The sequence below is a fragment of the Stegodyphus dumicola genome, chromosome 10 (genome assembly GCF_044657685.1).
Source record: "Stegodyphus dumicola isolate Sdum_Otavi_A_Nest chromosome 10, ASM4465768v1".
Taxonomy (NCBI): Eukaryota; Metazoa; Arthropoda; class Arachnida; order Araneae; family Eresidae; genus Stegodyphus; species Stegodyphus dumicola.
Genome location: NC_140777.1, coordinates 168788902 through 168801966, shown reverse-complemented (window position 1 = coordinate 168801966; position 13065 = coordinate 168788902). Strand labels below are relative to the sequence as shown.

The window sequence follows — 13065 nt, the reverse complement described above, 5'->3', positions numbered from 1 at the left end:
TCCTACCTCCCTCGTCACCATCGAGATAGATAAGGCCTGCGCTCTGAATCGAAACTGGCTTGTGATGTCACGGTTAAGGGACCCTCAGCAATAACTCACACAATGACACTCCCCGAAACTTTCTCCGTATTCTTTGTCCACCTACCTCTTAACGCTGTTACCAGCAGCCACCTGCCTCTTAACAAGACATACTTAACTGTTACTGTTATAGACATACTTCACACGCTGTTGTTAGATGCTTAGATTTCGTTAGTTTTATTAACATTTGTGCATTATTCATTGCTTTTTGAAGTTGATTGCTTAGTAATACATTTTTGTTTCTACATATTTTCGTGCGAAATTGTGTTATCAGCATTATGCCTTTCCATTGTATTGTTCCTGGATGCAAAGGAAATTATGATAATGGTCCTCGTGTGAGAGTCTACAGTTTTCCATCTAATGAAATTTTAAAAAAGAAATGGCTTAAAGCTATACCTCGGAGCAATTTTAAATTAACGAAAACTTCAAAAGTTTGCGAACTTCATTTCAAAGATGAAGATATTGAGATGGAGACAAGTGCATATGATCCATCTTCTGGAAAAAAAATAAGTGCACCTCTTTCACGTTCTCGATTAACGAAAGAAGCAATACCATCTTTATTTCCGGGTTGCCCTGCATATTTATCCTATCAGAAACAGAATCGAGAATCTCCGTATGATAAAAAAATACGATTACAAAATCAGCAACTACATTTGACTCTACAGGAAAGCATGAAAACGAAATCAGAAGAAGAAGCAAAATACATGTTTTCAACATAAGGCAAACATTTTAAAGTGCTTAGAGACTCAGCAAATCCTGTTATTTTGGTCTATAATCAGAAAGGAAGATGAGACATTATTTATTCACATCAATACTCAAGCAGCACCAGTTATTGAAGCCTCGGTTGTTCTTAAATATAATTTAAGTGTCTCAGCATTTATTGGTAATGGTGCAATAAAATCATGCAAAGAATGTAACTTTCCTGTGAAAGTTGGAGATATCAGAAACCTCCAATAAATCCTAGATGGTGTACAGTCTCTGTTAATACCTGTAGCTCAAAATGATGTTCAGTCAATTTTGGAATTATTGGGCCTTCTTAAACTGAATGATGAAATTAATTTTTTGGCCGAACAAGTTTCACTTTTCTCGGTCAATAAAGTTAAACGGAGATACTCACCAGAAATGCTAATATTTTCAACTTTATTGCATTCCATATCTCCACACGCGTATAAGTTTTTACGACACTCGGGAAATACAATTCTTCCCCATCCAGCAACAGTTAGAAAAATTTGTATTCAATTTAATTCAAATCCCTTTAAAGAGCAATTTGAAGTAAACTTCCTTTATCATGCGAGAGAGAAATTTGTAGAACTTCAACCTCATGAAAGAATTGTTTCTGTAATGATGGATGAAATTCATATTAAATCATATTTAGATTTCAGAGGAGGTAATATTGTTGGCTCTTCTTTTAACATTGAGGATGCAGCAACAAGTGCTTATGTTTTTATGATCCAGAGCTTACTCTCCCAGTATAAAGATGTTGTGCATATTTTACCTGTGAAAACCATAACAGCGGATATATTGCACTTTATACTTAAAAAGATTGTAATAGGATTAGAGATTATAGGATTTTTCGTGGTTTGTGTAGTAAGTGACAATAATTCACTCAATCGTAAAGCTATGCGTTATTTCTCAAATCCACCAAAACTGAGTATCTTTTATCCTCATCCAGTGAAAACAGAAAGACCCTTATTTTATGTAATTGTTGCAGTACATATATTAAAATGTATTTGAAATAACTGGTTGAATCAGAAAACTTAAATTAGTGTTTTCAATACCCAGATTTTGAGACATTTGAAAATAATGTTATTATGAAAACTGCATCCTTTTATACTCTCATAAAACTATATGAAGCTGAAAAGAATAATTTAGTTACATTTAATCGCTCTTTGACTTTTAAATCTCTTGACCCATCGAATTTAGAGAGGCAGAATGTCAAACTGGCACTGCAAGTTTTTAATGAACATGTAGTGAATGCTCTAGTAGAACTAGAAAAAAAAAAGAATCTGCAATTTGCCAAAGAAACCGGAAATTTTATTAAAATAATTCATATTTGGTGGTGCATTAAAAATGTAAAAAGTCCCCATAAAGGAATACGAGTAAGAAATGAAAATAGGGAATCCATTAACTAATTTGCCTGACGATGAAAACGTAAAGTTCTCAAGTAAATTTTTGAATTGGCTGGATGTTTGGAAAAGCATGGGATGCACTACAGGGAATTTTACGAAAGAAACTCATCATGCTCTTACTCACACAACTCATGCTTTGTTGGAAATGAAGGAATATTGTATCAAAGAGCTGAAAATGAAATAGTTTCTCTGTGGAAAAATACAAACTGATTCTTTAGAAGAGAGATTCGGAAAGAATAGATTTTTAGCCGGATCGCAATATCATGTCTCAGTGAGGCAAATATTTGAATGTGAGTCCAAACTCAGATTACAAAACACTTTTTCATTGAGATCTGCAACTTTTGGTCAAATTACTATTGATGAATTTAATGCTGTATCTTCATTTGAAAAGGAAGATGAAGTAATTAATTACTTGAATATTGATGTAACTAATGAAGATATTTTAGGCATCGAAAGTGTAATACCAGTTTTCACATACCTTGCAGGATATTGTGTTTATGCCATATGCAAAAAACAGAAGTGTTCATCATATATGTCACAGTTTTCAATTGATAAAGAACTTATATGCGAAGATTCATATCGCTTAATTTCAAGTATGGATATAGGATGTTTAAAGTATCCTCTTTGTGAATATTATTGTGGATTGCTATATAGAAGTTCAAAAACTTCTTTCTGAGAAATACGAAAATGAATTTTTAAAAGTTCAAAATCAACGAAATTTGGCAGTGACTCTTGCATTTTTTATTATAAATAGGCTAGAATTATTTAATTCAATTGACATATGTGAGTTAGGTCATACTGCTGAGTATTGTGTGAAACAAATTTTGTGAGTGGGCATAAACACTTTACTTAAGAATTACTGTTGTAAAAAAATGATAACTACAGAAAACCCTGTTTAAAAAGAAAACTACAAACACTACAGAAAGCAAATATCTAAAATAAGGTATTTATATTTTAGAAAACATTCCATTGCATTTAAAAAATATCAGTTATTTTATTGCATATTTATTTGTAAACTTTTTGTTGGCTTTTATAAATTGTAATTTTTCATTCATTATGATTTAAGGGATGAGTTTATGTTTACATTTGACATCTGAAGCATCATCCCTTGTATTAATTACTAAGACTAGTAATGTAAAAATTGTCAGCAAAATTTATGATTATTTATTTTAATTGGAAACTAATTTTATATGAAATAACTGTCCTAAGAGGCTAAAAGCTTAACACTTATTTCATTACATAATATAATATGTAGAACATCAAATGCTAAGTAAATTTGATTCTTGACAGAGTACTGTATTCTTAAATTTAAATATCAATACTTTTTGCAAATCATTAAATATCATTTTATCATGATGAAACTTAAATGCATATGTTTAACTAATATAGCTTTTGTTCACTTTTATATATATTATTATCATGCAATCAGTTTGTTTAAAATTTATTACGCAATATAAATCTTTCTGAGAATGCTAGAAAAGTTTCTAAAGTAATGTATGTAAGATTTATATTAAGGTAATTAAATTGCGAAACTGCAATCTGAAATTTTAAAAATGTACAGTTATTGAAGAAGCAGTAGTAATTGAATTCATATGTAGACATACTTGTTTTCATTGTTATTTCAATTCAATGCAATTTTAAAAACAATTTTTTCTAATTATCTTTTGAATTACAATCTTTAAGTTGAGTACATGGCACCACCAAAAAGATATGTAAGGTAAGTTTTAAAAAAAATGCTTACATTATACAAAAAAAGTTTTGAACATGATGTTGGGACTTATATTTTCTTTTCATGTGGATATTAATAGAAAAGATATTTTCAGAACAGAGGTAACGCTTATAGTTAAATAGGTATAATGTAAATATTTGCAAGGTATTTCAGTTTCTAAAAATTTTTTAAGTATTTCATATATTTTAAAAATATTTTTAAAAAAATTGTGTATAAGTTTATTTAAAAAACTTTTTTCCTGTCTTATTTGGAATTTTAATATTGATAGTCTTCAGAGCTATGTAATAAACATTATCTCAATTAAACTACAAATTCTGTCGAATAATTATGTAGCATTAAGAGGAAAACGTTAACTGTACTACAGATTAACATACAATATGTAAGTATGAAATAATTTTGAAGATAGACTATTTAGTAATTTATTACATTCAGAAAATTTTTCTGACTGATATAAGGCATTTAAATGTTAGTCTAAATATTAAGTAGTCTCTTGCATTCGTTTGATGTTTTATAATCCTGCTACATTAATATGATAGATATAAATAAAAATATGCAATGATTATAGATTGAGAGATAATATGTGTTCCCACTGGCAAACATTTTGTTAAAGTAGTGGGTGAAACAAAAAATTTGATGCGGTGGTGAGAATGAACGAAAGACACAAAGACAATACAGAAACATCAAAATAAAAATTTTTGCTACTTGAATTTTAAAACTAATTTTGCCTTCAAAGAAATGATTTGCTTTTAAAAGCACCACACAATTCTCAAATAATTTTGTTTTGAAAATAAATACCAACAAAAGAAAATGAAAATATTTCATATTCGTATAAGCTTTGTAAAAACTTATATTGCCGCTTGTAATTTTGTTGTAGACTGATTTTATAGTATGAGATACCAATTTCATAGAATAGGTTTAGAAAACGGGTGTTTAGCAAGAAAGCTAAACTGCACGAAGACCGGTCCCCTAGCAGTGACGTAGTAACTCAGCGCGCAGACCTTATCTATCTCGATGGTGACGCCTCCATGGATCTCGCCTTTTGCTTGTTTCGTCTATTGTTTAAATATGTGATACACGTACGTAAAATTGCTGGGCGCTTATAGCACTCATAGTGTTGTATAAACCAAGAAGAAACGTTTTACAAAGAATCTGTCTTACGTCCTTTTCAAAGAATCTGTATTGCGCCAGCTACGTTATTATTTCATCTACAAAGATATGCAGTGCTGAACACTTCTTGTTCGATCACCATTCAAAGCTGAAACAAAGGAGCCGAGTTTATAATACCTCAGCTACCAAATACGCAGTCACTTTTTGACTCTTCTCTTGAGTACCTAACGCTAGTCTCGTCGCTTTGTTACTTTCGTCTATTGTTTAAGGGTACTCATACACTTTAAAACCCATAAGATCTTCGAATATGTGACTGTTGCAAGAATTAGGATAACTTACTTATTTAAAAAGCAATTACTTCCAACTTTTTACAGCTGACTACATAATATAGCTGCTTTCTGAAACAATAATCACAAAGTTTGTGTTGCCACAAATACTTTTATAATTTATCCGCATTGTGAAAAAATTTCCGGCATGTTTCCACCTTGCGTGCACAGTTTAAAACATTCTGTTGCATAATTTAATTCCATATTTAATGTATAGCTTTTATAACATTTGGAAACCACTGTGAACCAAAAGTTCTAAGAATTTCATGTTAAATTTTTATTTTATTTGGAGTTGAGTTTATAAAGTGTATTTTATTAAAAAAAATCTGTAATGTTTTCTTACATAAAATTTTTTATTATTAAAACATTCATCAGATTTATGGTTCAGTTAGAAAAAGCCCATATAAAGAATTCCATCCAATTTCAAGTATGTACCATTAGCCATTTTTAAAATATCATGCGCGCAAGGTGGAAACGTGACAAAATATTTTGTCACAAAGCGGATTAAATTACAAAAATATTTGTGGCAACACAAACCTTCTGGTTACAAGTTTCCAAAGCAGCTATATTATGTAGTCAGCTGTAAAAAGTTGGAAGTAATTGCATTTAAAATAAATAAAACATCCTAATTCTTCCAACAGTCACATATTCGAAGATCAAAAGGGGTTTAACGTGTATGAGCCGCCTTAAATATGGGATACACGTATGCAAAACTGTTGAGCGCTTATAACACTCATAGTGTTGTGTAAGCCAAGAAGGGATATCTCACAATATGTCTAAGAAATTATTCGACCAAAAAAAAGTCTGCGATGTGTATCACTATTCCGACCTTGACTAAATATTTAATGGGTGCCTTTTCTCATTCAGAACTAAATCATCATAGGTATACATTTATTTTACCAAAACATGATTACAAGCTCACTTCGCACTAATAACTTGGCGCACAAATTTCATGGCAAGCTACCTGTAAATCATTAAAATACATTAAAGACTTTGTGTTTCAAATTCAAATTAGCATTCTTTACCTTATGGCCACAATGTTTCAAAAGTAAGTTGTTTTCCTCATCCCGAATTTCCACATAATCGTATAAGCAGTCCTGTTCTTGTTCCAAATCCGAGGTCTGAAATGTAATACGGATCATTCTAGAATTCACTGACGTTACAGTCCAGGTGCAGTTCAAGTTATTATCATAATTTTGAAGTCCATAATTAGGGTGGGAATAAATAAAAGCCGGCTGAGCTGCAGCAGTCAGTTGTCCTCCGCATACTGGAAGTAAGCAAGTTGATTGTAATACATTAAATTTACATTCACACAAAATAAAAATGAAAAGGTGTCGCGACTATTGCGAATTTATAATGCTATATTTGAACTTTTCTATCTGAATTGTACAAAAAATTGAATAATATGATTATATATATCATTGTGCTATAATCACAGAGCCGAAAATAAAAATTGTGCATAACAATTGTTTTTCTGACTTCTAATATTTTTTAAGCAGCATTTAATAGAGAAGCCATTCCAGACGCTTTTCTGAAAGAAAAAAAAAAAAAAAAGGTGGTCAAAGTACTTCGAAATTTCTCTTTAAAATGAGAAAAATTTGCATTTGGCACGTAAATTAAATATTATTCTTATTAAGAAGCAGAACTAAATTATTTGAAGTAAAAACATAAAATTTGACCTCCTAAAATAGCGCCTTAAAACTAACCGCTTCGTCATCCGTAACGCATCTAGAGCGTTCAAGTGAAACTTCTGCAGAGCCGCCGTAACGCGCTACAAGCGTTCGTCTACATTTTAAAACTTTTAAACGCTTAAAAAGCTTTCTAAATGTTTACTTGTTTGAGTTTTTGATTTTGTTTGTTCTAATACTTCCTAGAAGGCAGCACTTATCAGGCATTCTATTTCTAATTGAATTTGCCCCGGGTTTCATGAATATTCGCGCCATTTTACATAAGATACAAGACAGTGAGAGATGGCTTCAACGTCTACTCAGCAGAAAAAAGAAAAAAATGAGGTTGTGAATTGGAAAGACAAGAAGGATATACGTTTGATGAGTACAGTCTATAATAACTCGATGATTGATGTTGGAACACGGGAAAGAACTGTAAAAAAACCAATAATTGTAAGAGATTGGAGGAGTGGACCGTCTGCAACAGATGTTATCAAATTATCCTGCTGTTAGAAATAAGCAGAGACATTATTGTCCATTATGCTTTATTTCCTTATAGTTTTAATTAATATTTATTGGCATTCATCCACTATGAAAGTTATGTATGGAAAGTTATGATGTACAGAGAAAACAACATTACACGCTACGAAAAAGAGACGGCCGCTGGGGAGAAATTTTCGCGGACAGGCAAGGAAGGCGAAAAGGTTAAATTAACGAATAATATGTAATTCACTAATTTCCAAACCTTGAGCACAGGATACAAATTCTGATCTCCGAAAAGCACACTTCAATTTCATTGATTAAATCTCAATACGGTTCTAGAAAGAAATATATAATAATTATATGATATGACTAATTAGGTTTTACTCTCCCCATGTATGAAATTAGGCATGGATGAGTTGTACGAATTACACGAAATCTTTGGATAAATTAAATTAACTGTTGATCGAAAACTTTGAAAGGCAGATCTGATCATGTTTGGATTAGAAGAATCATGCCTCAAAGAAGAGGACTGGATTAGTCTCGCTGTTGGTGGTTACTCCGTACTCTGAAGCAGGGTAATCCATGAAATTATTGCTGTTTCTCTTGACGTTGACCCCTCTTTGGAAACAATTTCAAGCAAGTGAGGCAGTTGCCCAAACACCTGCTCATGGTCATCCAAGGAAGGATAACCATATCACTTGCTAACTAACAGCAATTGAGCAACTACCATATAAATTCAAAACTTATAGTTATTATAAGAACAGGTGGATTCATATATAAAACTAATATATGGCGAAGATTGCATGAGACAAGAAAGTAAATCTTGTTGCCAAATGTTAATGCTCCTTTAAGCGTCAGTTCCGAAGGACGTGACAGATGGTGTCATAAGGGTGCAAACTGGGAAGCTATAGTATTTTCCAGGGTGCAGTTGAAGAATGAATCAAGCCTTTGTTGGAATTCGCCAATAAACGAATTAGGATTTGAAAAGAAAACACATTAATCAGACTCAGTATTGTCAATAAATGCAAGCCTTCAGGTGTTAGCTAAATATTCTTTGAACTATCGCACCGTCTTACTCGTCTTTACAGATGGTAATGTGACAGCTAACAAGTACCGAGGTGATGCTTTTGATCGATTCGTGAGACTGCAAGCAGTTAGTTCAGCATTGATTATTATATCAATATATTTATGATAATGCACATCCACATAGCGAAAGCCAGGTGCATCAGCCGAGCTCAATACCATCGAAGTTTAAAGAAATCTCTGAACATCCTATCTCTGCGCATGTCACACCTCCAACTACTCACAAGCTGAAAACCGCTTTTATACGAGGAATGAGAATTATTATTCTTTGATATGCCTGATGACTTACTTCAGGATACGAAATGTAGTTGCAGTTGCAGATCTTGTATGTTGCAGTTGTAGATCTTGAACATCCTATCTCTGCGCATGTCACACCTCCTGTCTCAGGGAAATAAGCGTAATCTAGTTCCTTGTATGCAGATCTTGTATGAATGTCGAAGGTAGTAACATGTTTTATGAAGATGGCATTCGCGTCTCCAAAGCTCACAAATTACTTTGTGCGTGTACAAAATATGATATACCTCTATAAATGTTTATAAATATATTTTTCCTATAATGTTTAAATTAGGAATGCGTAAATGAGTAGCTTAACTTGCGAAGATTTACTTAGATTGACTAACAGTTAATTTTTAGTTAAAGCCACTTTCCTTTTAAAACTCATTTTCACCGACACTTTCCTGCCTGTGAGAAAGGTAATTTCTCATACCATGCAGTTCATCATCATCTCAACCTTAATTGTCACGTTACAACACCACCTAATGGTGTTCACCACTACACTGCCAGAATGCTAATCAGACAGTGCGCATGTGTTAAAATTAAGGTGGAAGGAAGTGCTATTTAAGTAAAGCTTTCGAAAGGTGATTTTAGAGCATATTATGCCTGCTTGAAAGCTATGTTGTTACTTCGAATTACTAGGGATTTGATTCTGTGACACTGAGTGCTTCTAGCCATTAAGCTTGTTTCCGCCGGCTACTACGAGTCAGAGCCTTTCTGCGCGTTAATTTATACTGTGAGCCTGTAGGCTAATTCAAATACATTTTATTTTATGTTTAAAACTACCTGTTTGAGTTTATCTAGAAATGTTGGCTATATATAACCCCAAGTGTTGCCACCTATTCAACTATATGTTATTGAATATAGGGTCCTTTACACCCTTCTTCTGACTTTTTTATTGTATAAGACATGAGAGTAATTCTTCATACAATCTTTTTAGAGTTCATGTTTTCGTTAGTTTATGTTACCTAAAAATAGAAGACTCTATAACCTTCATGTTAAGTTTTGAATCTTTGCTGTCGTTGAGGCATTGCTGAAATAAAATAAATACAGATGAAAAAATTTATTTTCTGTTTCTTGAATGCTGTCATGCACCTTAGAAATTTCATTTTCCATCCCAAATTGAAAAAGAATCAATTATAATTACACGGACAAGAATAAAATGTTTCCTTAAATAATAAATATAACAAATATTATTATGACATACTGATTTGTAGATGTTTCTTTAACCTTCCAGCACGCTCTTACAATAAGTACGCGCGCGTCGCATTTTTTACGACATCCGTTATTTTACCGTTTTGGGCACTAAAAACACGACAGTGTGACACGACATGAGTGAATATTCTTAATAAATTTGTTAAAAAATAAAATATTAATCTTATTATTGCAAAATACAAATGATATTACATTCAAATATTAGTAAATTATTTTTAAGTTCTTATGATAGTAACATGGAAATGCAATGATTTATTTTATTATAGAAAATTTTCAGTTTATTATTTGATAATTATATTTTAAAATCGAAGCTAATTTTAATACTCATCAGAGACAAGTATAGACAATAAAAAAGGAAAACACCTTGGTAGGAAAAAAAGTAAGTTGTAGGGTTTATATTTATTTTAACTAACATTTATTTTAAGTTTAAACTATCTTTCCTGTCAAGCCTTACTTTCCCCTGGAACTGCCAATGCCAGAATATGTAAATTTGAGTAGAACGCGCAAGCATTCAAATTATCAGCGGAAGTGTTCTGATTTAAATAGAAGGGAACGAGTTCGGTGTGATTTTCTTACTTAGCGAGCGCGGAGGTAGTTAGCGAGAATTTGAAGGACCCCGCGTTTCGGCCTATGTGCTTGGCGGGAAGTAGTGGTAATCGTTCCAGTGAGCTTCAAGTCTGCTGAATTAGCAGCGGTATTGTAAAACGCGGTGAGTTAGTTATTTTAGAGAGCCTCGTAGTTAGAATCTTGTCTTTACTTTCTTTTCAGGTTATTATTTTTATTTTGACTGCCAAGTTGGCACAGTCTGTGAGCGTCAAGAGCACGCAATTGTAATTTATTACGTTGAATAAAAAGGGACTTAAACCCTTCACAAGGCTCTATCTTTTATACAAGTTTTCACAGTCATCTCTTGGTTGCGTGCAAGTTGGAGGCGCGCAACGTTATATTGGCGCCCGAACAATTATCGAACTGAAATGGCCGAAAACTGGATGGAAGCCGCTGGACAACACCAAGAAATGACAACGCAGTTAGAAGGATTTGGATACCTGGTCCAGACTTTGAGAGCATCAATCAAGCCAAACGTCCATTTTGACAGAAAACATTCGGTGGCGGTATTTTTAGAAGGTCTAGAAAACCACTTTCAGCTCTACCCTGTGCCTGAAAGACAAAAAGTTGCCATCGCCACATCAGCACTAAGAGGACAGGCCGCGCTATGGTGGAAAAACATAGGAAAATTTCTACTAGGTGAATTTGGAAGCCCGACGTATACATTTGAAAATTTCAAAAAATCGTTAGTAAAGGCCTTCCCCATAGTGAAAGATCGCGCACGGCTGGAAGCCGAGCTATATAGTTTCTATCAACGGGATACAGCAGAATTGACGGACTTTATTCTACGAAAAATCAAGCTAACGGATATGCTGTATGGAAAGAAACCCGATGCGGAGATCATTGAAATAATATTACCAAGATTGTTACCCGCTGTCCAAGACTACTTTGAAATTAGGAACCCAAGCACATTGCAGGAACTTTTCGAATTGGCGGTGAAGTTTCAAAATCGCAGAATAGCGGAAAGAGCGAGAGGGGAAACATATTCTCAAAGTACCCGAAGGAAGGAGGAAACCAGAAATGGAAATCGCTCGTATGGGGGAAAGAACTATCAAGCTAACGCATCGAAACTCGAAGGTCAAGGACCAAAAAGAAAATTTGAAAATAAACATCCGCGTACCCAGAAGACACAGATTGAAAGGAAAGCTTTAAACGACTAGAGGGGCCTGTGAAAGGGAGGGTCCAGACCCCGGAAGTTTTAAAAAAACCCTCAAATAGACATTTAAACACGGTCATCGTAAAAAACTCACAGCTACCAATTATACAAGTCCTGGTTGGCGATGTACCAGTAGAAGCCCTCATCGATACAGGAGCAGAAGGAAATTTTATGAGTGAAAAGTTCTTCAAAAAGAATTTTTATAGGATACGACTATTTAAAACCAGAAATACGGAAATTATAGCGGCGCAAGGAAAAACATGTCACTGCATCGGGAAATTATCATTAAACTTACAGGTAAAAGAGGAAAATCTCAAAGTATTAATTTTTGTGGTTAAAGACCTACAACACTCTCTTATTTTAGGTATGGACTTTTTAAGGGCCGCGAGGGCCAAATTAAATTTTCAAGATAGTTCCGTGGTGTTGGAGATGGACCAGAGGGTGGTGGAACCTGTGGAGACACCTGAAGTGGACCTTAGCCATCTGAATGACCATGAAAGTAAAGCAATACAGCAAGTGGTGAGTAATTTTTCTCATTTGTTTTCAGAAAAACCAGGAAACTGCCAAATCGTGACTCACAAGATTCAATTAAATGCCGAAAAACCTTGTAGGACTAAACCGTATCGTTATGATAAACAAAAAGACCTAATCATCGAAGAACATATTCAGGAGATGTTAAAGAATAAAATAATAACGCCCATAAATAGTGAGTACGCGAGTCCAGTCGTACTATGTAGGAAAAAGAACGAGTTTCCTCCTTCGGATAAAAGGGCTTGAAGGTTTGCTATTGATTACAGAAAACTAAATAGTATTACTAAATTTCCAGTTTACCCTTTGCCGGTTATAGACGAGATCATTAGACAGATCAAATCGACAAGATATATGTCTACTTTGGACTTAACGTCTGGCTACTATCAAATAGCTATGAGACCCGAAGATATACATAAAACCGCGTTTATAACAAAATCGGGCACTTATGCATTTTTACGCATGCCCTTTGGGTTGTGTGGGGCCCCATCAACATTCCAGAGAGCTATGGACATTGTTCTAAAGCCTGTCCTAGGAAAATCAACTTTAATTTATCTAGATGATATAATTATAACGTGTAGTACGTTGGAACAACACATTAATGACCTCGAACAAGTTTTTAAATTATTAAAAGAGGCCGGTCTTACAATTAACGCCTCAAAATGCAAGTTCGCAATTAAAGAAC

At 33.5% G+C, this 13065-nt stretch overlaps 1 protein-coding gene across 1 annotated transcript in view; it reads right to left on the bottom strand.

Annotated features, from left to right (window-relative positions):
* The window catches only part of LOC118203483 (dorsal-ventral patterning tolloid-like protein 1), a 54635-nt gene that overhangs the window by 4050 nt on the left and 37520 nt on the right, over positions 1-13065 (bottom strand). The window contains exon 7 of the mRNA XM_085826123.1: positions 6395-6636. Within this exon, the coding sequence (XP_085682249.1) occupies positions 6395-6636 (242 nt within the window). The remainder of the gene's footprint in view (positions 1-6394; positions 6637-13065) is intronic.